The sequence below is a fragment of the Marmota monax genome, unplaced genomic scaffold (genome assembly GCF_021218885.2).
Source record: "Marmota monax isolate L192 unplaced genomic scaffold, Marmota_monax_Labrador192_F-V1.1 WCK01_AAM20220418_F8-fsc00018, whole genome shotgun sequence".
Lineage (NCBI taxonomy): Eukaryota > Metazoa > Chordata > Mammalia > Rodentia > Sciuridae > Marmota > Marmota monax.
Genome location: NW_026692201.1, coordinates 6,983,902 through 7,011,142, shown reverse-complemented (window position 1 = coordinate 7,011,142; position 27,241 = coordinate 6,983,902). Strand labels below are relative to the sequence as shown.

The 27,241-nt window shown below is 38.8% G+C and overlaps 1 protein-coding gene across 1 annotated transcript in view; it reads left to right on the top strand.

Annotated features, from left to right (window-relative positions):
* The first annotated feature begins 8,092 nt into the window (after positions 1–8,092).
* Arsb (arylsulfatase B) overlaps positions 8,093–27,241 on the top strand; it is a 183,912-nt gene continuing 164,763 nt past the window's right edge. The window contains exons 1-2 of the mRNA XM_046427610.2: positions 8,093–8,529; positions 25,885–26,071. Of these exons, the coding sequence (XP_046283566.1) occupies positions 8,230–8,529; positions 25,885–26,071 (487 nt within the window). The 5' untranslated portion in view covers positions 8,093–8,229. The remainder of the gene's footprint in view (positions 8,530–25,884; positions 26,072–27,241) is intronic.

Sequence of the window (27,241 nt, the reverse complement as noted above, 5' to 3'; positions counted from 1 at the left end):
TTTCTAGGATTTTGAGATGAAGTGTGAGATCATTTATTTGTTGGTTTTTTTCTTTTTTTAAGTGATGAACTCCAAGCAATGAATTTTCCTCTTAGAACTGCTTTCATTGTGTCCCATAGATTCCGATATGTTGTGTCTGTGTTTTCATTTATCTCTAAGAATTTTTTAATTTCCTCCTTGATGTCTTCTATAACCCATTGATCATTCAGTAACCTATTGTTCATTCTCCAAGTGATGCATGATTTTTCCTTCCTTCTTTTATCGTTGATTTCCAGTTTCATTCCATTATGATCAGATAAGATGCATGGTATTATCTCTACTCCTTTATAATGTCTAAGAGTTGCCCTGTGACATAATATATGATCTATTTTTGAGAAGCATCCATGTGCTGCTGAGAAAAAAGTGTAACTGCTTGTTGTTGGGTGGTATATTCTATATATGTCAATTAAGTCTAGGTTATTAATTGTATTATTGAGTTCTATAGTTTCTTTATTCAACTTTTGTTTGGTAGATCTGTCCAGTGGTGAGAGAGGTGTGTTGAAGTCTCCCATAATTATGGTGTGGTGGTCTATTAGACTCTTGAACTTGAGAAGAGTTTGTTTGATGAACATAGCTGCACCATTGTTTGGGGCATATATATTTATGATTATTATGTCTTGTTGGTGTATGGTTCCCTTGAGCAGTATGTAGTGTCCCTCTTTATCCCTTTTGATTAACTTTGGCTTGAAATCTATTTTATTTGATATGAGTATGGACACTCCTGCTTGTTTCCGAAGTCCATAGGAGTGATATGATTTTTCCCAACCTTTCACCTTCAGCCTATGTATGTCTTTTCCTATCAAATGCGTCTCCTGTAGGCAGCATATTGTTGGGTCTTGTTTTGTGATCCATTCTACTAGCCTGTGTCTCTTAATTGGTGAGTTTAAGCCATTAACATTTAGGGTTATTATTGAGATATGGGTTGTTCTTCCAGCCATATTTGTTTATTTCTGTTACTAAACATGGTTTGTTTTCCTCTTTGATTATTTTCCCCCCCTTTACTGTCCTACCTCCCACTGTTGGTTTTCATTGTTATTTTCCATTTCCTCTTCCTATAATGTTTTGGCGAGGATGTTTTGAAGAGATGGTTTTCTAGCTGCGAATTCTTTAAACTTTTGTTTATCGTGGAAGGTTTTAATTTCATCTTCCATCCTGAAGCTTAATTTCGCTGGATACACAATTCTTGGTTGGAACCCATTTTCTTTCAGCGTTTGAAATATGTTGTTCCAGGATCTTCTAGCTTTCAGAGTCTGTGTTGAAAGATCAGCTGTTATTCTGATTGGTTTACCCCTATATGTAATCTGCTTCCTTTCTCTTGTAGCTTTTAAAATTCTCTCCTTATTCTGTATGTTGGGCATCTTCATTATAATGTGTCTAGGTGTGGATCTCTTATGATTTTGCACATTCAGCGTCCTGTAGGCTTCTAGGATTTAGGATTCTGTCTCATTCTTCAAGTCTGGGAAGTTTTCTCGTATTATTTCGTTGAACAGATTGCTCATTCCTTTGGTTTGGACCTCTATTCCTTCCTGTATCCCAATGACTCTTAAGTTTGGTCTCTTTATGTTATCCCATATTTCTTGGATGTTCTGCTCATGGTTTCTTAACAGTCTCGCCAAGCTGTCTGTGTTCTTTTCAAGTTGAAATACTTTGTCTTCATTGTCTGATGTTCTATCTTCTAAGTGTTCTACTCTGCTGGTAGTAGTCTCATTTGAGTTTTTAATTTGGTTTATTGCTTCCTGCATTTCTAGGATTTCTTTTTTTTTTTTTTTATAACCTCTATTTCCCTGTATAGTTGACCTTTTGCTTCTTGGATTTGTTTATGTAATTCATTGTTGAAGTGATCTTTCATTGTCTGATTTTGCTGTCTAATGTCTTCCTTGAGACTCCAGATCATCTGAAGCATGTAAATCCTGAATTCTTTATCTAACATTCCATCTGCTGCAGATATTATCTCTTCTAAAGTTGAGTTGACCTGCATTGCTTGTGGTCCTTTCTTTCCTTGTCTTTTCATACTGCTCGCATTTCTTTCTGCTTGGTGAAACTCTTGTGTTACTGAATTTTCCCTCTATATATTTATATTGCTCTTGTATAGTTGCAAAGTCTCCCTTGCAGGGGTAGGCAGCGGCTGTGCTCCTCCTCTAATTGGGGTGATCTGTCTATCATGCCAGCGGGCCACTGGGCCCCTTCTCGGGGTCGCGTGGTCTGCCTACCTTGTGGGCAATGGCTGGGCCCCTCCTCCAATAGGGGTGATCTGTCTACCACCCTGGTGGTCCGCTGGGCCTGTTCTCCAGGATGCAGGTCTGCCTACCTTGCAGGCGCAGGCGGCGGCTGTGCCCCTCCTCCAATTGGGGTGATCTTTCAACTAGGCTGGCGGGCCGCTGGGCCCCTTCTCCGGGATGCGCGGTCTGCCTACCTTGCGGGTGGCAGCTGGGCCCTTCCTCCAATTGGTGTGATGTGTCTACCACGCCGGTGGGCCGCTGGGCCTGTTCTGCCAGTCGGTCACAGGTCTGCCTACCTTGCAGGCGCGGGTGGCAGCTCTGCTCTGCCCCTCCTCCAATTGGGGTGATGTCCCTAATAGGTTTTAAGTGGGTCAGAATATAAACAAGGTGACAAAGTATAACATAATTTCTATGCAAAACATATTCCAAGTTCCAAGCATCCCACCTACCAAGTAATTAACTTTTGTATACACTTGTGATTTGGGTGTTCTTTTGTTTCATTCCCATTTTTTTGCATCTTCTAACTGATTGAAATGGTTTTTACTGATATTATTAGATACTGTGAAACCCCTTAAAAACCAATGATTAAATTAATAAATAATAACAAAATTCAATGATTGGCAGGATATAAATTACCATGCAGAATTAACAACCATCAGTGGTCTTAAGTTTCACAATAATAATCAGTTAAAAGGTATAATGATTGAAATAGTTCCATTTCAATAGCAACAGAGAAGATAAAATACTTAGGGTAATATGAGGACAATTTTAAAACACTCCTAAAAGATGCAAGAGTGGAAGTTAATAAATGGAAAAACCCCCTTATTTTTGGGTGACAAATGAATAGCACAAAGATTTTGGTTCTCCACCAACTAACTTTTAAATTTAAGTCAATTTCAATAAAATGCCAACAATTTTTTTAATGGAACTGAAGACATTGATATGAAAATTCATATGAAAAAATTAATATGCAGGAATTGCCAGGAAAGCAGTAAAAGTGAAGAGCTACAAGAAGTCACTTAGGAACCTATTGTACATTAAAACATATATTGAGGGCTGGGGTTGTGACTCAGTGGTAGAACACTTGCCTACCATGTATGAGGCACAGGGTTCGTTCCCCAGAACCACATTAAAAAAAAAAAAAAACTAAATAAACAAAATAAAGGTATGATGTCTGTATAGAACTAAAAATAACATATATTGAACATTTGAAAAAAACATATATTGAAGTTTGTACGACTGAGACAATCTGACGCTATGGGTAAACAGGCCAGTGGAATAAAACAAAAAGCCCAGAAATAGATCCAAGTATATCTGGAAATTAATATGATACTTCATTTCACTGGGGCAAACATGTACTTCTCATTGAATGGTGCTGGGACAGTTGGGTAGTCATTTGGAAAAAGAAAACTATATTCATATTTCTCATCACACACAAAAATTAATGCCTATGGATCAAGGATCTAAATGTAAAGGCTGGAATTATAAAAATACTAGAAGAAACATAGTAAATTTTGTTTTAGCTTTGGTATAGGATATTCTATGATTTAGAATTCAGATTCAATAAAATAAATTGTTAATAAATTTGAGTAACATTTTTTTTCCAGTACTGGGGATTGAAACCCAGAGACCCTTTCCCACTGGGCCACATCCCCATCCTTTTAAAATTTTGAGATAGGGTCATGCTAAGTTTCCTAGCCTGGTCTCAAACTTGTGATCCTCCTGCTTCAGCCTCCTGAGTTGCTGGGATTATAGGCATTCACCACCACATTTTGGGTGGGGGTATAGGGGATTGAATTCAGGGATACTCAACCACTGAACCACATCCTCACTCCTATATTGTACTTTATTTTTAGACAGGGTCTCACTGAATTGCTTAGCACCTTGCTTTTGCTGAGGTTGGCTTTGAACTTGCTATCCTCCTGCCTCAGCCTCCCAAACTGCTGGGATTATAGTCATGCACCACCCCACCCAGCTCTACTAACATTTTTAAGAATAACTCTGTATGTGTGTGCGTGTGTGTTAGAAACACCATAAAATCTGTCAACTGAAAAACCGAGAGAACATAGTTCTAATACATATCACAATTAAAGAGATAATCATTGTAAGATATAAATAACTTCTAGGAGGGAGAAAAAAGTTGAAACCCAATAGAAAATGACACAGACAATTCACAAAAATGATGTGAAAATGACCCTTCAACACATGAAGATGCTTAGCTTTACTCATAATAAGAGAAATATAAAAATAAAAAAACTATAGTGAGATATTATTTCTTATATAACATTTGCAAAAATTAAAAAGTGCAACCATGCCCATGTAAGGATGTCCAATGACAGACCTTGTGTACAATGGTGGTCCCATTAGATTATATGATCTAGTGATATTGTAGCCATCTAGGTTTATGTAAGTAAACTTTAGGAACTTCTTTCAAAACAACAAAATTACCTAACAGTGCATTTATGAGATCATATCCCTGTCATTAACTTATGTATGACTGTATGTTACCTTTTTTTTAAGACTTAATGTTTTTAGAGCAGTTTGATTCACAGCAAAATTGAGAGGAAGATACAGAGATATCCCATATCATGTTCTTGGACTTCCCAGCTTCCAGAAATGTGAGCAAAGTGAAACTCTCTTCTTCTATACTCTACTCAGTCTGTGGTATTCTTATAGCTACAGAAAATGGACTAAGACAATCACGTAAAGTCCATAATTTACTTTAAGGATCACTCTTGATGTCATGCATCCTGCGGGTTTGGACAAATGTACACAATGACATATGTCTAACGTTTTAGTATGATAAAAATAGTTTATACCTGTCCTAAAAATCCTCTGTGCTCTGCCTATTTACCTCTCTCCCCCAGCCTCTGATCTTTTTCACTATGTCCATAGTTTTGCCTTTTCCAGAATGTCACATATTTGGAATTAATAGTTTGTGGCCTTTTCAGATTGGCTTCGTTCACTCAATGATTTAAGATTTCTCTACGTCTTTTAATGGCTTTATCAAGCTCATTTCTTAATAATATTCTATTATCTGGATGCATCACAGTTTATTTATCCATTCACCCATTAAAGGACAATCTTGGTTACTTCCAAGTTTGGTAATTATAAATAAAGCTGGCATAAAATTTGTGTGCAGATTTTTGTGTGGACTTAAGTTTTTAACTCTTTTGGGTAGATACCAAGGTGTGGATTTGCTGGATCATAGGGTAAGAGTATGATTCGTTTTCTGCAAGTCTGTCTTTAATATAGTACTTTTTAATAGCTGGTGATAATGACAATTGTCACAACCCACACCACATATATGGAAAGGGGGAGAAAACAGAATCAACAATTATTCACTATGAACTCATGGTTTTATACACACACACAGTATGTGGGTATGTATATATGAACATTTATGTATGTGTGTATGTATGTATATGTCTAGTTTCACTGGTTATTTGGTGAGAGAGTCTAAAAGCAATGACAGCTCAGTAGTAATGAGCACTCCTAAAGTAAACATCTTGGTTTCTAAATGCCATCTTCTATTAAGAAGAATCACAATTCCTTGAAGAAATGTCTGATTACAGGATTGGAGAAGGAAAATACATAAGGAGTTGAAAATCTCATTGTACCAAAAGGTAAGGAAATCCTCAAAGTTTGAAGAGGACATGTCAAAAGGATATGAGACAGATTGAAAGGGCTCCCTGGCCAAACCAGAGAAAATTCAAGCATTGAAGTAATTATAGTAAAGGATTAGCACATATTGATTAAAACAAGAACCCATGAATTCATGTTGAAATAAATCAATAGGAAGATAAAGTTTTCTTACAGTAGAAAAGCAACTAATAAATACAGAAGTGATATAATTAGAAAAATCACTCTTGATGTCACGCATCAAGCAGCCATCCTAATTATAACTGAAGCAAAAGTAAGACACTAAAACTTATAATAAGCAAAAATTTGAGGGATAACAGAATATTAACATATTCTCAAAGCATCTCTCTACATAAAGTAACGCATTAATCACAAGTGGATAATAGTAACTTTATGCTGGAGAAATGACTACCTTGACAAAACTACTTCATTAAGAGAGCAAATCAATATCATGAGCCTCTTCATCTGAGGCACTGAGAAGCATACCTCATCACTTTTGTTATACACTTGCACAGACACATAACCTAAATTTTATAATAAGGAAACATCAAACAAACTCCAATGAAGAGAGTTTATAAAATTACTAGTCTGTACTGTACATTATATGTGTTTGACACATGGATAAAAAATAGAATTAACTCATCCATCTGCACATCTGCAGAGCACTACTAGTATGGGCTCTTATCTGAAAACATAGGACATGAGAAGATTCAGTTAGTTTCAGCAACAGTTGAAACAGAAAGAATCATTCCTGAGGATTAACAGCCATTGTTTGGGCAATTTGATTTTTATCAAGAAGGGTACATGGGGAAGAAGGATCTGCACAGGCAAAGTGAAAATTCTTAGTCCTTCAAGATCTTCTACAGGATCTTTAAATGACTTCTTCATAAGAAGTCAAAGAACACAAAGAACTTAAAATTTTCTCTTTTGAATTTAGTTAATGCTAAAATATTTTTCCTGCTAAATTTCACAGATTCCACTTGAGATGAAAAGTAGATATAATATAAATAACACTAATTAAAGGAAAAAATTGTAAAAAAAAACATTTTGTGCATTAAAGGACACCACCCCCCATAGGTAAAATCACGACCCTCACACAAATATAGTAATGAATACACGGTGAGATTTTATTTAACTCATTAAGGAGGAAACTGATGTTAAAACCAATGCAAAGGACAATTCACAGAACAGATCAGGAATACTATAATAAATGGCCAGTGGAGGTGAAACTTTTTTCCTTAATGGTGACATTGAAGGGGGAGGGGTGTCACTCCAGAGTTCATTTGCATGTAAAAACAAGAATTATTTTTTCATGGCTATCATTTGTCTACAACTTAAAAGTTGTTTAAAGTAACTCCCACAGACTCAGCCTCAACCTGAAAAGATGTGTTTTCTAGGCAATGCAAAAAAACACTTCCCCCTGCCCTTAACAACTATAATTTATCTCCAGACATACAGTAAGCAGAAAATCACAGATGATACTGGGAATACATTGGTCATAAGGTTAACTTCCCAATTCATTAAGGACATATTAAAGGAAATCTTCTTTTATTGCCTACAGGCGTTTCAGGCAAATTAGATATTGTACTTCTAGGGTTCACCACTTGGTAGAGAAGCCCGAATTAGCTATTCAATGACAACTCAACATGCCAAACAACTCTAGGGCAACCTGCAAGTAAACTGTCCCTTCAAAAAGACGTTGTGCAGCCAGACTGAGTATTTGGCCCACTGTTGGCTGGTGGGGAGGAAGTGGTTTCACAGATGTGCACTATACTTATACGAATCTAAACACAATCTAGACTACTGCTTCTTCACTATCCTCCCACATGCCCTAGGGTGGCCTCTTGAGTAGAAATGACTTGTTAAAATAGCATACCTCAGAATCTAGAGCCTGAGGCTCAACCATTTATAAGCTTGTTTCTTCTGAAAAATGGGCATTAATTACAATGCCTAGCTGCCAGGATTCAGACATAAAGGATGTAAAAATGCTCTGTAAACTGTTGAGAGTTATTAAAAAGAATACATATTCTCTTTTAGGATGCCACGGTGCCAAGCTCATCGCTAGAAAAGATAAGGGTCTTGGTGCCTTTCAACACCCGCGGAGTTTACTCCCCGCTGGCCGGCGGGAGCCCACTTTGGCTCCTCCCCGCCACAACCACCGAGGGCCCGGCTCCGAAGCTGCGGGTGCGAGGGGATCCGCCTCCCCAGCCCTCGGTGCTGCAGGGTGAAGTCCCGCGCCGGGGCGGAGCAGGCCAGCACCAGTTCCTGATTCTACCAGCGGTGCTGGGGACTGGTGGCGCCACTGGCACGGGCCCTCGGGCAGCGCAGGATGGGCCCGAGCGGCGCGGCGGCGAGCCTGCACCAAGGCCCTGGCCTGCCGCTGCCGCCGCTGCTCTGGCTGATGCTCTTGCTGCCACAGCCGGGCCGGGGCGCGGAGGCCGGCCGGCCACCCCATCTGGTCTTCGTGCTGGCGGACGACCTGGGCTGGAACGACGTGGGTTTCCACGGCTCCTACATTCGCACGCCGCACCTGGACGCGCTGGCCGCCGGCGGGGTGCTCCTAGACAACTACTACACGCAGCCGCTGTGCACGCCGTCGCGGAGCCAGCTGCTCACTGGCCGCTACCAGGTATGCAGCGTCCCGTGCAGCCCGCTCGGCCCCGCGCCCAGCCCCGCCCGCCTGCGGCCGCGGCCCTCCGGCTCCCGGCCAGACTTGGCCTGCGAGACGCGGGCGTGGACCAACTGGGCTCAGTTGTCAAACCTGGGTCCAGGCCAGGAGGCTTCTCGCGGGCTGAGGGGTCCTCGCTCCTCCCAGGCCTGCAGCCTGCCGCGGCTCTGCGCATGCCCAGCTCAGGTCGCGCAGCATCACTGAGCCCCCCGCCCCTGCCCTGGTTCAAGAGTGGGCTTTCGTTTTCTAAAGGTCTGGCGAAGAGGTTTCTGGGAATGGTAGGCTCCCAGCCTGGCCGTCAGCTTGCAGAAAAGGCAGAAAGGCCTCTCCTGAGCAACCTTATAAAGGAGGAATGGAGAGGGAGAGGGAAAGGGTTGGGTCCCCCGGAGTAGTCAAAATCAAAGACCCTGCTTTGGGGGCGACCCAGGTACTACAGGAACCCAGTGGTCATAGGTTAGGAGTGTTAAACCAATGATTGAAGTGATTTTTCCACGTTCCCAACATCCATAGAATGAAACCCCAGACTGATTTTTCTTGGGCTGCTGATATTCCTTTGTTTAACTTTGTATTGAACCCCTTTGAGCTTCTTCACTCTTTTAATGCTTTTCTTTAGAAACATCTCTGTAATTATTAGAGAAACTGTACAGAGTGTGCATATGTTAGATGACTAAGAAGAGCAAGAACACTTCAGAGTGCTTTAATGTCTTTAAAGGTAATTATTGAAACAGCCAATGAGGTTGTTATCTTTAACCCTTTACAGTTGAAGAAATGTCCTGCAAAAACTGGATGAAATGTTTAGAATCATACAGCTAGAAAGTGGTAATGCTGTTTTGTGTTTTGTCTATGTCCACTAGTTATTTCGGGCCTATAAAACAGAACTTTTCCCCTCAATACGAGTAAGATTGAATATAGTAATTCATACTGGTACTTTTGGATACAACACATATATCTTTCCCCCATATATATTTTAGATGATGTATAACTTTTATTTTAATCAAACATTTCAAGCGTATTGTGCTAGTCACAGGAGATATCCTTGAACCCTGACCTCCCAAGCATGTGTTCACATAAATTTTTAGTCCAAACCTAGCCTCATGGTGTCCGAAGACCAAGAGAAGGGAAGATTCATTTAAAATAGAGGTTTGAACGGTGGTCTGAAGACTTTTATAAAGAGGAAATTATTTTGCTAAGAAACAGCTGTAGCCAAGGTTTTGCAGTGGAGATAAAAGTGTGGTTTCCTTCATGGTCAGCAGTGAGTACTTCACAGGGTTCCAATGGGGCTGCTAAATGTAATCAGGAATCCCTACTGTAATGCAAACCTCCCTTTAGGACACTTTGTAGAGTAGAGGGATATGCAACTAAAGAAAAGGGAGAAAAGGAAGGTGAAGTCTGTCTGAAGGGTTCTGCATTTGCTCCGAATAAGAGAACTGAACTTAAATTGCAAAAGAATGAAGGGCCATTCATTTCTCCAATGACTTCCCTTCCAACAGACTTGAGCAGGAAAGCAAATGCCATATTTCAAAATATCGAATTGACTGCTTTTGTCCCTTAATATACTCTCCCATCAGACACCAACATTCAGCCTTGGGAAAATACTTGAGTATTTGGAGAACCCTGTGGTTAAGGAATAGAGGAAAGGTGAAGCTGGCTACTCCAAAATCCTTTATTGATCTCTCCCTGTAGCTGACTCTAGGCACGCTAGCTTTCCCAAATCTTTCTCTTGACTTTTCTTTTACCCATTTTATTCCTTCAGAGTTCATGAGACCCAGTTAGATGCTGGGCTAGTAAGCATCTTCTTCTAAAGGAGTAAACACTTGTGGGAGGGCTTAGGAGTCTTATTGCCCTCAGGCACTATATGCTGGTACTGTCCTGGTCACTTTACAAGTATTAACTAATTCTCACAAAGATCCTATGAGATAGGCCTACTCTTAGCATCCCTATATTCTAAAAAGAAAACTGAGGCTGGAAGAGACTAAGAAATTTGTCACAGGGCCACAGGGCTAGTAAATGGTGGAGTAGGATGTGAACCAGAGTGTGTTCCAGAGTTTGTGCCTATAACCACAATAACATATTGCCTATGTAGAATTATTAGAAATATCATTTTAAGACCTGATTCATAGTTACTAAATAATCTCATTTTTTTGACATTTAGGTCATTCCTAAATGTCTCAATTAAAAAATTAACTTGTCATATTTTTTAGTTAGAAATTGCCTATCATAAGTGTAAAATGGAAATAGATTTTATTTCTGAAGAAGTCATTTGTTGTACATAATTTGTATAATAAAATGAGGAAATTTGTTGTACATAATTTTGCATAATAAAATGAGAAAATTTGTTGGCTATTCCAAAATTAAGCACTTGGAAGAACTACATAAGAGTCATATATGTGAACCTGGCAACCACATTTTAAGTTAATGTTTAGAGAGCCCCTTCCCATAATTGTCTCAGGATTAGAAAAGTGATCAACAAACTTTGACTGACTGTCTTTGCACTTCCTTGAAAGCCTGAGTTTTAGTTTTTTTAATTGCTAAAGTATTAGGAGTTTAGATTAGGAATTATGAGGTGTAGGTTTCTGTTTCTGGTTGTGTCCAATTCTTATCTTGATGACATCATTTCCATATAAGTAAATAAAGGAGTTGGGCTCTTTTAATATAGGATGTGTAATAACAAATATAATACATAATATATTAGTAATATATAATATCTAACACTCTCTGTAGCTTTAAATTTCTTTGACTCTAAAGTTTTTGTGTCCTTAGTACAAGATTATAACTTGGCAAATGCACATTATGCTACCCACTATCGCCATCTGTTGGTGGAAAGATTCATCTTGCCTAACACTTTTGTGCTTTACAAATTGTGTGTGCTACTTATTCTGCTGTTATCAATTTACTTAAACAGAAGTGTGAATTAAGCTTTTTAAAAAATTATTAATATATTTTTATATTTAAAAATGTTTAGTTGTTAATAATCCTCACAAATGATCTTTTTCTAAACATCTATGTTTTGGTGAAAAATATATAGACAGCCTGAGTGAAGTGGGTGGGTGACATGGGGAAAATGAATGGCAGATGAGGTAAGTAGTTCCTAGTAAACCCAGGAAACAGAATTCTGGTTTCTCTAAACTCAGGCTCATGGTTTCCCACAGATTTATTTACTCATCATTTAAAAAATCTTTTAAAAATCTATATTTTATTTGTTTTTAAAATAGAAAACACATTCATGTGGTTTCAAAACTCAAAACTCACAAAAAGGCATATATTGAAAATCGCTCCCCCAAACGTTCTGTTCTTTAGATTCCAGTTCCCATGTTTGTAGGCAAACAGTGCTCACTGAATTGTACATGTCCTTCTGAAAGTGCTCTATGAGTGTAGAAGCAAATACTTATGTAGATATTCCCCTCTTTTCAAAAGACTGGTAACAAACCCTTCATACCATTTTGCATGTCATTTTGTTTTTTTCTTAACATTCGAATCATTCCATGTTGTTAAATAAAGAGCATCCTCATTAATTTTTATGGCTTCATAATGTTTTGTTAAGTGGATATACCATGCTTTATTTAATCAGCCGTATAATGATGAATGTTCTTTTGATTTCCCAAAGAAGGTGAAGTCAGTATCTTGTATTTGAATATATTTATAGGGGAAGTTCCTAGAAAAGGAATTTTCTGGATTTAAGAGTAGATAGTGTTTGTAATTTTGATAAATATTGCAAAATTGAATTTCAAGATATTGTACCAATGTATGTTCCCACCATCAATATATAATATTATATAATATTGACCATTTCCTTATACTATTTTTAAAATTATAGTTCATATGCTATAAAATCCATCATTTTAAAGTATAATTCAGTAGTTTTTCGTGTACAAAGTTTTACAACCAATGTTTTCATCTCTCTAAAAAGAAACTGCATAATCATTAGCAGTCTTCTACTCCCTCATTCCACCAGGACCTGAAAATCAATAATCTGTTTTTTTTTTCTCTCTCTAGATTTGCCTATTTTGGATATGACATTTAAGTGGACTCATATAATATATATGATGCCTATATATATATATATATATATATATATATAGCATTTATTGTTCCCTTTTATGGCTCAGTAATACTCCATTGTATGGATATTTTCTACATCTTCTTTATTCATTCATCATCAATTGATGGACATTGGGTTGTTATACTTTTTGGCTATTATGAATAATGCTGCTGTAATAGCCATGTACAAATTTTTGTATGAACATTTTTAGTTCTCTTGAATACCTAGAAATGGAATGCTGGGTCATATAGCAACTCTAATGTTTTAATTTCTTGAGAAATTGCCAAACTGTTTCCTACAGCACCGGCGCCATTTTATATTTTCACTAGCAATGCATGTGGGTTTCCATTTCCCTATATCCTTGCCAATACTTGTTATTTATGTGACATTTATTCTAGACTTCTGGTCATCCTAATGAAAATGAAGTGGTATCTTGTTGTGGTTTTGATTTGCATTTCCTAATGATTAATGATGGTGATCATCTTTTCATATCTTACTATTTTTGTATCTTCTTTGAAGAAATGTCTATTCAGATCCTTTGACTATTTTAAAATTTATCTTTTGTTGAGTTGTAAGAGTGATAGGTAACAGGTAGACATGAGCAGTAGAGATATGAAGAAACAGGGTAATTCTGTAGACATGCACAGGCCACAGGAGGGGAGAGAGAAATTAGGGGCAGACCAAGGGTAGGGAATCCTAAAATTGAGTGACAGGAAAGTCACACCCATCTGCAGTTAGAAGTCCAGGTTCTTTCTGGAGACTATATACCCCCTCAGTCAAGCCTGTCCCAGTGGGTCCCCTGGGCATGCTCACCAAGTGCAGTATGCCCCAAGGTAATCTTTGGCAAATGATGAGGCAATTCTAATATTAGCATTATGGTTTTGACTCCCTTGTGGGCTTTCACCAGGAATGCTGGGAACAGGGTTTAAGCTCTTCTGCCCAGAATTGTATAATACCACCTGTCAATCATGTCTACCAGTCATGTGACATAGCTTCAAGGGAGGAACCAAATTCTGGTGGAAAGGAGACAAAAACAGATGGAATCCATATTTGAAGCCCACCCCCTCTCTTGGAAAGGCCTCCAGTTCTCTGGAGCATACTTTTGTTTTGTTAAATAAACTGTTATGCTTGTGGGGCAGGACTACCACCCCAGATAAAAACCCTAGGCTAAAACTTGTTTTTTGTTTTTGTCTGGCTGACTGGAAGGCCCTACTCATGCCGGATGCCCACACATTCTGCTGTTGCCCCAGCTTTCCTTGACTACCTTAACATTGGTCAATCCCAAGGAGTTGTTTTGAACCCAAACAATTCTTCTGTTTTAAGGAACATATACAGGACAAACTCAGATTAACAAACATATTAAGTCATACCATTATGGGAATAAAAAATTAAAATGGTACACCTTCAATTGAGACAGAGAAAGAGAACAATCAGGGGGACTCTCCAATGAAAGTTTAGTTCTCCATCAAAATAGTATAAAAACCCCGAACAGAGACTCTCTTTGGGACCCCTCCTATTCTGTGGGAGCTTTCCTTGCTTGCTTCTAATAAATCTGCTAATGATTTCTCACCCCTCATGGTCTGCATACTTCATTCTTGGAGTGTATGAGACAGGAACCCTCCAGCGCTCACACGACCCTATGCTACTCATGTTTTTTCTATTTGCTTGAGTCTCCCAACTGAAATCCGAGGTTGCTTCTGCTCAGGACAACCTGCTGTCATGTCTGGGGAGTGTCCTTTCATCTTTTTGCTTGCTCATACAATGCACTGCTTCTGTGTCTTTTCTAAAATCTTTCCTTGGAGAATATAAGAACTGAGGAAACCTGTATCTCCAAACAAGAGTTCTTGCTATATTTTTGGTAGAGGATAGGAAAGGTAGCAGAATACAACAGTTACTAATAGGGCATTATGTAAAAATGTGGATGTGTAACCGATGTGATTCTGCAATCTGTATTTGGGGTAAAATTGGGAGTTCATAACCAACTTGAATCTAATGTATGAAATATGATATGTCAAGAGCTTTATAATGTTTTGAACAACCAATAAAAAAAAAGAAACTAAACCTTAATCAGATATATGATTTGCAAATATTTTCTCCCATCTCTGGGTTGCTTTTTACTTCCTTGATCGTGTCTTTTGATGTACAACAAAAGCTTTAAATTTTGATGCAGTAAAATTTATCTTTCTTTTTTTTCGGTCACTTGTTCTTTGGTGTCTTATCTAAGAAGCCATCGTGTAATACAAGATTGCAAAGATTTTATCTGTGTTTTCTTGTAGAAGTTTTGTAGTTTTAACTCTTACATTTAGGTTTTTGATCCATTTTGAGCTAATTTTTGTATGTGAGGTGAGATATGTGGTTGCATGTAGATATCTAGTTGTTTTAGTTCCATCCATTGGGGGGGAAAACACATTCTTTCTTCATTGAATGTTCTTTGCATCCTTGTGAAGAATCAATTGATCATAGATGCAAGGATTTATTTCTAGACTCACAGTTCTATTCTGTGGTCACATATGTCTATGCATATACAAAACAGATTTTATATTCATTTCTCCCTTGTTCAAAAATCTCAATTCTCACTTCTGTTAGTTATGTCTGGACTATGGGCAAGTTTCTTAGAGGTGACAATAGTGGACAACCTCGTCTTTTGCAAGCTTTCAGTCCATCACCATTAAGCATGATGTATTCTTTCATTCAACAAATATGGAGCTACTAGGCATTGTGCTAGCCTCTGGGGATTTCCTGGTGCTTACAGTCTAGTGGCGGGTGAGGTGAGGAGAAAGAGTGACCAAGAGGGGAGTAAAATAAGTACATGTAAACAAATGAGTAAGTGAGGTGAATTTAAATGGCATGGCAATATATATGGGGGAGAAAATAGAGTAGGTAAAATGATAGTGCCTCATGAAGGTATCTCCAAGGAGGAGGTTGTATTGGCAGAGGCCTGAATCAAGAGGAGCAAGTCACACAAAGATCCTGGAAAGAGAGTTCAACAGTGAGGGAGGAGCTGTGGAAGCAAAGGCTCTGAGGCTGGAGTGAGCTTGTTCTAAGAATGGGGAGAAGGTGATGCTGGAACTGAGTCATTGAGGGTGCCCAAAGTGTGCCCAGAGCTCAGAGAGAGGCTGGGCCTCCCTGAGCCTAATGCTGATAAAATGTTAGGCCTCCCGTGTTCCTTGTTCTTATTTTTATAATAATGTTACCTTGAAGGCTATAATATGCTAAAGAATTATATTTATTATATAATATTGTTATATAATAAAGAATGGGTCTTATCTAAATAAGTAAATTTTAAAGAAAGTGACATTGTTCTTTTAAAAATTGCTTCTAGGCAATTCATTCAAAAGTTTCAGGCATAAAGATCTTTTTGTGCTATCTCCCAGCCTTTCTTCCCTTAGGAAGCACCTGTTTCTTAGTTTGTTGGGTACCCTTCAGAGGTTTGTTTTGCCTACAGGAAATAGATTTTATATTCATTTCTTCCTCGTTCAAAAATCTCAAGATTAAAAATGTGAATTTAAAAATCCTCCAGCTTTTCTAATGGAATTGGTATACTGCTTTTCATTCAAATAGGGACTTGAAAATACTGATTTTTTTTTTCATAGTCTAACAAATTGACTGAGTTCAACATAAAAACAGTCACCGTATATCTATATTCCCAGTATGTGTTTTTTTGGAAGTTGTCCGTCCTGGGATCTGGCTTCTCCTGTAGGTTACTGTCTCTGGCCTAGAGAAACACTGTGTTGAACAACTAAGTGCACTAGTGTGCGACACACTTAAACACAACATTTCCTGAAAGAGGTCACTATCTTAATCAAACTACGAGGATTAGCATGTCATCCCTAGGATTGGCAGGCCACCTGCTTCCTTTTAAAGAAATTAATAAGGTTAAAGAAAATTAGAGGTGGTAGACCTTAGTGGAAACAGTTCCTTCTGGGATAAAATTAAAGTAACTCTAGTCCTTGCCTTGTTCTTCCCTTGGGGACTGAGGAGGCCACTCCACCAGAACTCTAAAAACCTTGGCAGAGAATAGATGCAATGAAAGATGACTCCAAGGTCTCATACTTAAGGGACCCAAGCCACATTTTTCTTAATCACATTGATAAACAGACTAGACACTTTCATGGCCTTTCGTTCACTCCTGAAGATGAACCTTGGACAGGAAATATAGGAAGAGGGCTGTCCAGGAACATTGTGGGTAATTCTTGACTTTTGCTTCAAGTTAGCCTCAAAAATGGGGACAGGCAGGGCCTGTGCCTCAGGCAGAGGAGGGCCTAGCTAGAGGAAGGAGTTCTCTCTGAGGGTGGCCTCGCTGATGCTGCTGTCCTTGTTGCCCTGAGTGGCCTGCCTGCTTCCTCATTGGCTTACCTCTGGTGGATTCCTGATGTTGGCCACCTCTCCTGGACTCTACAGTTAGAAGTGGGGCAAAGAGAAGTTAGGAACTGGAATAAATGGGTGTAGGACTTGTGGGGAGGATATATGTCACCAGTTAAGAGGGTTCATAGGACTTTCTGGCAAAGTCATCCAAGTAGGGAGAGAAGAGAAACATGCAGCCAAGAGGCCATTGGTGCTGGCAAAGAGAAAGCACTCATTAGTCTTTATTCCTGTGTTCATTTAAGGGGATGTAAAGGATGCATTAACTTCATGGTGACCAGCAAGATGGCACCATTAAAACATGTCACAGCTCCAACACATACTGCAAAGGGAGCCCTGGTGGTGACTTGCTTTGATGGGTCCCTCTTCAGCTTAGCCAGAGTCAAGAGTCATGTTTCCAGGAGGAAAGGGGAGTCTGGAGACCTTATTTTGCAAGTATTGAAGATATTTTAAAGGAAAATTTTCACGTTTTATATATTTTGCCTCCAAAGAAAGTGGAAATGGAGGAAATAAATAAGTTTGGGGCTGGGTAAAATGTCAGCATTTAACGTGCTGGATTTTGTTGTTGTTGTCATTGTTCATTGATTTGTGAGGCTTGTTATTTCAAGAATCACTTTGAGCATGAACTGTGACTCTCTGGTTACTATCTTTTGTCTTTGCTTTCTTGGTCATATCACCTTACCAAAAATTCCTTTTCTTCAGATTTCTTCATATAATCTTTCCTTTTCATTATAAATGCCTGTTATGCATCCTTTACATCCCCTTAAATAATTTAAACAGAGGAAGTCACTGAAACCATTTCTGCCTCATTTATTCTTTTTACAAACAATATCCCTTTGTGGGTTTAGTCAGAGACTTGCACTCTTTACTAATCAATACCAAAATAAATAGACCCTTAAAACTGTCAGTGACATGGGCCAGTTTTGCAGCCTGAGTACTGCAGACCCCATCCAGATGGCCAAGCCAGGCTCCTGACACACATAATGTGTGTTCTGTAGCTCTTGGCTTCAGTGGCTCAGGCAGCTGACTGCGTTTTAGAAGGCTTCAGGGGGAGGGAGCAGATTTTCCACTATCCATTCATTCTGCAGGGCATCTCTAGGAATAAACCCCAAGGGGCCACAAGTGGTCCTTTACCATGGTTAAAACCTGTGGTATAGTGGCCAAGGCACAGGCTGGAAATTGTGAACTCCTGAATGGCCACTGGCATATTTTGGGATTGTGTTTCAGTTGTGAAGCTTCCCTCTAGCCTCTCTAGTGTGGAAGGTAGAAGGGCAGGACTGATCATTTTTCTGAGCTTTGAAATACAGTGGCAGGAGGTGCACAAATACGTGGTGCAGCAAGGTTATGAGTTCACCTCACACAGGTCAGAGGGACTGGAGGGAACCTTCCTTCTGCTCAACTGGATGTTATCTCTCCTCTGTTCAGGTTTGAAGAGAAGTGGCATTGGTTGCCATATGTGTGTAGCAATGGCCACTTAGCCCCTGATAGTTTCTTATGAGGGTGACTGAAATGTTGTGCCCTGAGCTCCCAAATGAATATTTCATCAGTAAACTGCCTAGATCCTCAGAAAGGTGAATTGGAAGAAGTTCTGACGTGGAAGCTGCTGTCCGTCTCTCCCATAGCAGGAGATGGCTTTTCTCTTGTAAGCTCATGAGACCATACTGCTAGTATCTCTTAGGTCTGCAGAGGACAGAATAATTCATGAGACCAAATAAATTATTAGGTTCAACAAACATGTAAATGACGACTTCTTATCAGTTATTTCATGAAAAGAACCCAGAAATAAGCCAGGTCTTGTTTCTAGGTTTGCAGACTTTTGGCCTTTGTGGTGTGAATGCTTGATGGTCAAATAAAATCTTTTTGCAAAAAGATTTGGTTTAATGAACAAGGGGCAGCCACACATGGTAGATAGGCAGGCCATCCCTTTGGACTGTCGTATGTCCTACATTCAACCTTCTCTGTTCATACTTTCTCTCTGGACATTGAAGATGGGTATTAGAATGGAATAGTTTCAGGGGCTGTTGTATTTACAAGGGCTCTCTTCTTGTTTTCTTTTCATACCTGTTGGTGTCCTGCCCCCTGGAGCATGGTGGGACTCCCTAGTTCTGTGCTCAGTTCAAGTGCTTGATGGGAACCAGCTTGGCATTTACCTGTTTACTGCTTCTCAACCCATTACAGCTTCCTGACTTCAAATAGTGTTTGAACAGACCAAAAACATGTTTTTGGCTGTCATCCAGAGTTTGGCTTCTGCTTCCCAATCATGCCATAAAAACGCTGTGTCAAATAAATTCTCAGGCACTGAAAAGAACGAATTCCCTGCTCCATGTGATTGTAGATAATGGAGGCAGACTTCAGCTGACCACCTGGCATGGTGCCTGGCTTAGGAAAACCAAACAGCAGGCATCGCTTGGCAGTGCTTTCTAGTGATCAGAACTAATTCTCTGCATGTGATGGATGAGCTTTCCATTGAAGGATTTATTTGCATAGTATTTATCTCCACTGGGGCTTTTGGACTCCATAAAATACTATCTTCACATATCCTGATCAGCTGCCAGTTACTCTAGGTTATGAAGTTTTTGAGCCCATGATCAGTTTTCTGTTGAGTAAACTTATAGTGGTAACAATGGGAAGAATCCTTTTTTGATTTAAGGTCTCTGTGTGTGTGTGTGTGTGTGTTTGTGTGTATGTGTGTGTGTGTGTGTTTTCACAGCAGGCCTTTCCTTTCCCTGGATATTATAACATCCTTATATTTTAGGATTCCAGCTGGGAAGGGATGGCGTATTTCAATTAGGATAATTTAGGGAGGGTTTATTTATAACAGGACTATTTTAAAAGGTAAGAATGTGTGGGGAAAGCACAAGGTGTAGTGTGGTGACACAGTGGAGTTGTTACTGGCCCTAGACCAGAAGGGAGGAAGCAAGGGGACATTCCCAGAACCTAGGGGAGAGAGGCACGTAGAAAAGGCTGCCTTAGACTGACCTTGCAGAGGGGCATAGGTGGCCATTGAGACAACCCAGCAGCCTGAGGCAATAGGTCTCTTTCTTCCCTCTCTGCTCCAGGCAGGGCCTTCACTGGCTGAACCCAATGAGAAGCTGGAAGGCCAAGGGTGGAGGGCAGGACTACCAGAGGGACTGGATGGCAAAGGGAATGTATCTGACACACACCCTGGTACAGGTGCCAGTTATTACTAAAAGAGACAGAAAAACCTCAGAGGAAAACTTAAAGTTACTTTTATTTTTAAACAGCGTAATTGAGGCATGATTGATGTACAATAAACTACACATACGCAAAGGTGTACATGTCAAAACTTATCTATCTATCTATATATTTATATATCTGTGAAACTGTCACCACAATCAAGATAGTGAAATTAAAATAAGCACTTTAATTTAACAGTTAAGATATTCTGTGTGGTTCCTCTAGGAAGATGTGGAAAGATATCATGAAATCCAGTCACAGGAAATACTATTGCAAGTATTATTGGCTCTGAAAATATAATACAGGGCTGTGTCAAAGCTTGTACAAAGGCTATTTAATTATAAATTAATAAATAAGAAAACAAAGATTGTATATTTGAAAGGTTTTTTTTTGGGGGGGTGGTCTATGAAGGGAAAGCAAGGAATGACGGGTAAGAGAGAAATGAAAGACGGAAACCAGGCAGAGGTACACACGAGAGTTTATTTGTCAGAGCTGAGAAATAAAGGCCATCTCTCTATAGATGGAGAGAGGCAAAATAGGCTTGGGTTCCTGCGGGGCGGGGTGGGGCGGGGTGGGGGGTGGGGTGTCCTAATGCAGGCGGTTAGGGGTTGGGTTGGTATGAGGGAGTGGTGAGCCTTTCTCAGAAATGCCCTTGGGTAGGAAAGCAAAACTTTTTCCTTAAAATGGTGGCTGTCACTTAAGATGCTGTCCAGATGTTAAGCAAGGACCTTATAGTCTATACTTTGTATCTGTTTATTGACAAATATTTACAACAAAGTCAAAGTCAGTGAATCTGTTCTGAGTAACTGGTATTTGAATTTGAGAAAATTAGTGATAGATAAGTATTTAGTTAGTACCAATGAGAAAGTAGATTGACTGTACATTTTATATGATGCACCATAATACACTCCAGGGGGCAGGTCTAGGACTATGTACACATCTCTGTAAGGCCACCATTCTCTTCAAGAAGGAGTATTGTCTTTGATAACATTGCTCACGCATGGTGTAGTGACAATGGTTGAGTGTTTAGAATATACTTGGCATTTTATGTTACCTTGGTTAATCGTCCCAACAACCCCGGAAGGTAGATAAATATTATTTCCTTCTTTTACAGTTGAGGAATTTGAGCCTAAATTTCTAATTTACTGAAGTTAGTAAATCACTGAAGTCTCTGCCTAAACTTACAAAGCTAGCAAGTGATAGAGCCAGGATGGGATTTAATTCCCTGAGGTTTATCCTATTCTGCTTTAAATTATAAAGCCAGTAAATCACTAGCAAACACATGTTCACCATTTATTGGCAACAGATTGCCTGCTACACACCTGCAGTGGACTGGGGACACCAGAGTGTTGTGCCTGGGTGCTTTCCACCCTCAGTGTTCCCAGACCCCTGTGTATTCTAGGGAAATCAGGACCACCCAGTGCGAAGGGAAGCTGACATCTGGTGCAGTCACTTCATAGAAAAAAGACCACCTCCATGAGGAGCCTAGGACAAAGAGGGAGACAGGTGTCAAGTCTTAGGGAAGGGCTGGCAGGCAAGGAACCCTTGGGGATATCTGCTAACAGGGGTGTGGTGGCATCCATCAGTACAAGAGCTGTGACAGGTGTGCCCTCGTTTCTGTGCCAGCCTTCAAACTCAGCAAGCTCTTGGAGTCTTTGTTCTTCTTTTTCCTTAGGTCTGCATTGTTCTTGCCCCAGATTTTTCAACTCACTTCTTTCTTTGCTCAACTGACTGCTCAACTATTTTCTCCTTAGAGGAAACTTCTTTTGCCACCCTATCTTAAGTGTCACGTCTGTCACTATCACTTCATTCCTACTTTATTTTTCCCCATAGCAAAGATCATTATCAGGTGTTACAGCATCAGTTCTCAATCTTTTTTGATCTTAGGATCTCTGCACTTGCTTAAATATTAAGGACCCAAAGAATGTACAGTTATGTGGGCTATACCATTTGAAATTTGCTATATCAGAAATGAAAACAAATTATAAAAATTGTTCAATTAAAACAAGCAATAGCTGGGTGCGGTGGTGCATGCGTGTAATCCCAGAGGCTCAGGAGGCTGAGGTAGGGGGATGGTGAGTTCAAAGCCAGCCTCAGCAACTTAGCAAGCCCCTAAGCAACTCATCAAGATCTTGTCTCTAAATAAAATATAGAAAAGGGCTGAGGATGAGGCTCAGTGGTGGAGTGCCCCTGAGTTCAATCCCTGGTACCAAAAACAAAAACAAAAACAACGACTAAAAACCCCAGCAATAATAAACCCATCATATATATGTATATATATAATCCCTGTATTTTTCCAAACAAAATGACTGAGAAGAGTAGTATCATTTTTGTACTTTTTGTACCTTTTCTGTTCATGGAAGATAGATTGTTACGCTGTTTCCTGCCATTCAGTCTATCGCAATATATTGCTCTGATAGAAGATGATGTAGACAATCTGTCCTTACATAGATCTGTAGTTTCCCTTTTTATGGAAAAGGGACAGCTGTTTTAATAAAATTTTTATATATAGACAACCCCAATGTAGAGGGTTTGTGATTTTTCAGCTTTATGGTGGTATAAAATGTACCCACACAATCGTTCTGTTGTTCAATTTCAGCACAGTATTTAATAAATTACATGAGCATAAATGATAACAATTATAAATAGACTTTGTGTTAGATGATTTTTTTTTCCCACCAAAGGCTAGTGTAAGTGATCTGAGCACATTTAAATTAGACAAAGTTGGGCTGGAGTTGTGGCTTAGTGGCAGAGTGCTTGTCTAGCATGTGCAAGTCATTGGGTTCGATTCTCAGAACCTCACGTAAATAAGTAAATAAAATAAAGGTCCATGAACAACTAATAAAAAAGGTAAGGATATTTAAAAAAATTTAGATAAAGTTAAGCTATGATGTTAAGTAGGTTAGGCATATTGTTTTTTGTTAGAGCATTATATTTATACATAGTAGTTGGATGCCTTTTGACAAAATCATTCATGTATGGAATTTGATTTCAGTCTCCATTCCCTCTGTTGTCTTTCTCCTCCTCCCTTCCACATTTTCCTCCCCCTTTTCAACTGATCTTCCTTTCACTCATTTATTTATTTATTTTTGATTGGTACTTTCTACATATACATAGAGGTGAACTTCTCTGTGCATATTTATATATGCACATTGCATGATTCTGTTAAATTCATCTTGCATTTCCTTCCCTTTCCTTCCCTCTCAATCTCCATCTACTCTACTGATCATTCCTATATCTTTATGATATCTGACCCCACTGCCTGCCCACCTTCTTTCTCTCAATCTGCTCTAGTTTCCACCTATGAGAGAAAACATTCAACTGTTGATTTTCTGATTCTGGCTTATTTCACTTAGCGTGATGTTCTCCATTTCCATTCATTTACTGTCAAATGACATACTTTCATTCTTCTTTATGATTCAGTAAAACTCCATTGTGTATGTAGACCACATTTTTTTTATCTGTTTATCTATTGATGGGCATCTGAGCTGATACCACAATTTGGCTATTGTGAATTGTGCTGTTATAAAATTGAAGTGGCTGTGTCGTGATAGTATGTTGATTTTAGTTCTTTTGGATAAATACTAAGGAGTAGGATAGTTGGGTCACACAGTGGTTCCATTTCTAGTTTTTTGAGGAATGTCCGTATTGCTTTTCAGAGTGGCTGTACTAATTTGTAGTCTTACCAACAATGTAGGAGTGTGCCTTTCCTCCCAACATCCTCACCAGCATTTATTATTATTTGTGTTCTTGATAATTGCCATTCTGACTAAAGCAAGATGAAATCTTTTTAAATTTTTATTTATTTTATTATTATTAGAGCTTTATAGTTATACATAGTAGTTGGGTTCATTCTGATGAAATCTCAGTGTAGTTTTGATTTGCATTGCTGTGATTGCTAGAGATATTGAACATTTTTTTTCATATATTTGTTGGCTATTCGTGTTTCTTTTTTTAAGAAGTATCTATTTAGTTCTTTTGCTCATTTATTGACTGGATTATTCAGTTTTTTGGTGTTGGTTCTGGATATTAATCCCCTGTCAGAGGAGCAGGTGACAAAGATTTTTTCCCCTTCTATAGGTTCTCTTCATGATCTTAATCATTTCCTTTGCTATGCAGAAAAAGCTTTTTAATTTGATGGCATCCTACTTAAGCTTTATTTCTTAAGCTTCAGGATTCTTTGTTAAGGAGTTGATACTTGCACTTGTATGATGGAGTGTTGATCCCAGGATTTCTTCAAGCAGTTGCAAGGTTTCTGGTGTAATGTCTTTGATCCATTTTGATTTGACTTTTGTGTAGGGTGAGAGGTAGGGATCTAGTTTCATTCTTCTATGTATGAATATCCAGTTTTCCCAGCACCGTTTGTTAAAAAAGCTGTCTCTTCTCCAACATATATTTTAGTATGTGGGTTTGTCTCTGTGTCTTCTGTTCAATTCTGTTGGTCTTCAGGTCTATTTTGATGCTGATACCATCCTGCTTTTTTAAATTATCATACCTTTGCAGCATAATTTGAGATCTGGTATTGTGATGCCTCCTGCATCCTTCTTCTTGCTCAGGACTGCTTTGGCTAGTTTGGATCTCTTATTCTTCCACATGATTTATTTTTTTACAGTGGTGTAAAATGTTACCCATACAACCATTCTGTTTTTCACTTTCAGTACAGTGTTTAATAAATTACATGTGCCTTAATGATATCAATTAGACTATGTGCTAGATTAATTTATCTCACCAAAGGCTAATGTAAATGATCTGAGCACATTTAAGGTAGGCAAAGTTAAGCTATGATGTTCAGTAGGTTAGGTGTATTAAATGCATTTTCATCTTGTAGGTTTATCAGGTGGGTAACCCCATTTATATAAATTGAGGAACTTATATAATTGTGGACATTCAATTTAAAAAAAATTTTAGTTGTAGATAGACACAATACCTTTATTTTTATTTATTTTTTTATTTTTGTGGTGCTGGGGATTGAACTCAAGGCCCTGTGCATGTGAGGCACGCACTCTACCAACTGAGCTATATCCCCAGCCCCAGTACCTTTATTTTATTTATTTATTTTTATTGGTGCTGAGGATTGAACCCAGTGCCTCACATGTGCTAGGCAAGTGCTCTACCAATGAGCCACAACCCTAGCCCTCAATTTTGATATTATATTTAAATTCAACAAGTGGTTGTTTCTTAAGGGTTAGTTGCTTTATCCTGGGTGTCCTTCTGTGAGCCTCTCCCAAGCAGTAAGGGCCATTTTAAATGGAAATTTGAGCACTGTCTTTTGAGATTATTGTTTACACAAAGTAGAATAAGAAACACCAAACTTAAATTTCATTATACTGTTAAATAACATTTTACAAAAGAAAGCTGTCTATCTTCAAAGATGACAAATATCACCTTCTCCTGTGCACATGAATTTTTTTCCTTGATAGAGCCATAGCTCATATTATTGTTCCTCTTTTTAGGAAGTGAAAATTTGAGTTAATGGTTTCTGACATACTGCCTTGATAAATATATGTTAAAATATTTTCTGTTGGAATGCTTTTATTCATCTTTTCAAATCCAGTTTAGGTTCATTACCTTACTTGAGTGAGTAAACTGCCTTTCAGAAACATTCTTATAGTTAAACTTTCAAATCAACAGATATGTCCAATAAATTAGGCAGCCACTTTTCTTGTTTACAATGTTTCAATGTCACTAATCCATAATTTTGTGTTTATCTCTTTAAGATACACACAGGTTTACAGCACCAAATAATCTGGCCTTGTCAGCCCAGCTGTGTTCCACTGGATGAAAAACTCCTGCCCCAGCTTCTAAAAGAAGCAGGCTATACCACCCATATGGTCGGAAAATGGCACCTGGGAATGTACCGGAAAGAATGCCTTCCAACCCGCCGAGGATTTGACACTTACTTTGGTAATGGAAATGCCTGTGTTTCTTTAACGACTCAGACACTGCAGTCATCTCATAAAACACACCCAAGTGTAATCAATTGAAACAACTGGAAACTTGAACACAGAGTGAATCAGTGCAGTGGGGCTGCTTTCTGATGTTACTTCCATAAACAGGGCTCTGTGCCAGCCTGTGTTGGGCATATGCCCATAGCAGGCCAGAGCACTAAGCACCACCTTGGGGCTTTGGAAGAATTGCTACCTACACACCAGAGACCACTGTGCCCTCTGAGAACCTTCCCCAGAGGGGATGCAGGCTGATTTTAAATTATGGGCAAAAACCAAATACAAGAATATTTCCCTTTTCTCTGATAAGCAGATGCTGATCCATAATATGGGGAGGGGTTAGGGAAGAATGGAGGAGCTTTGGATTGGGCAGAGGAGAGGGGAGGGGATATATGTGGTGGGGAAGGACTGTGGAATGAGATGGACATTCTTACCCTCTATACGCTTATGATTACACTACTAGTGTGACTCTGCACCATGTACAGACAGAGGAAGAAGAAGTTGTGCTCCATTTGTGTAGAATGTGTCAAAATGCATCCTACTTTCATGTATAACTAATTAGAGCAAATTAAAGAAAAAGAATATTTCCTTTACAAAAGTTCATGTATTTTTTCTCTCCCTGGACTACATTCAAGCTTTTTTTTCTCACCCTGGAGAGGGTGGGGGAAGACTCTTCCATTGGTGTCTCTCTCCCATCTGTGAGATCTGTTTTTAGAATCACTAGGTTTAGAGAAGATCAACTTAAAAATCAATAATAATAAATTGGGGAGGACAAATAAAAAATGGTAATAGGAAGATAATAAGAAAATCATAAGCATTTTTTGAACTTGGTAGCCCTATAAAAATAAATGTGAAACCTAAAGTTTGTTTTAAAATGTGCCCTCTTTCAACCTGTTTTAAACTGGGCCTTAATTAATAACCTATATATCTTGCCAGTAACTGTATTTTTCTGTCAAGTTCTTTTATATTGAGCTATCTTTCTGTCTAGTTGTGTTGCTGTCTACCTGTCTCCCATCTGCTTCTTTGTTCATTTACAACCTGCCAAAGCCAAAAAAGGAACACACACCAAACATAAAAAGTTTCAATAGAGTAACAACATCGAGTGAAGAGAAAAAGATAAAATAGTTTA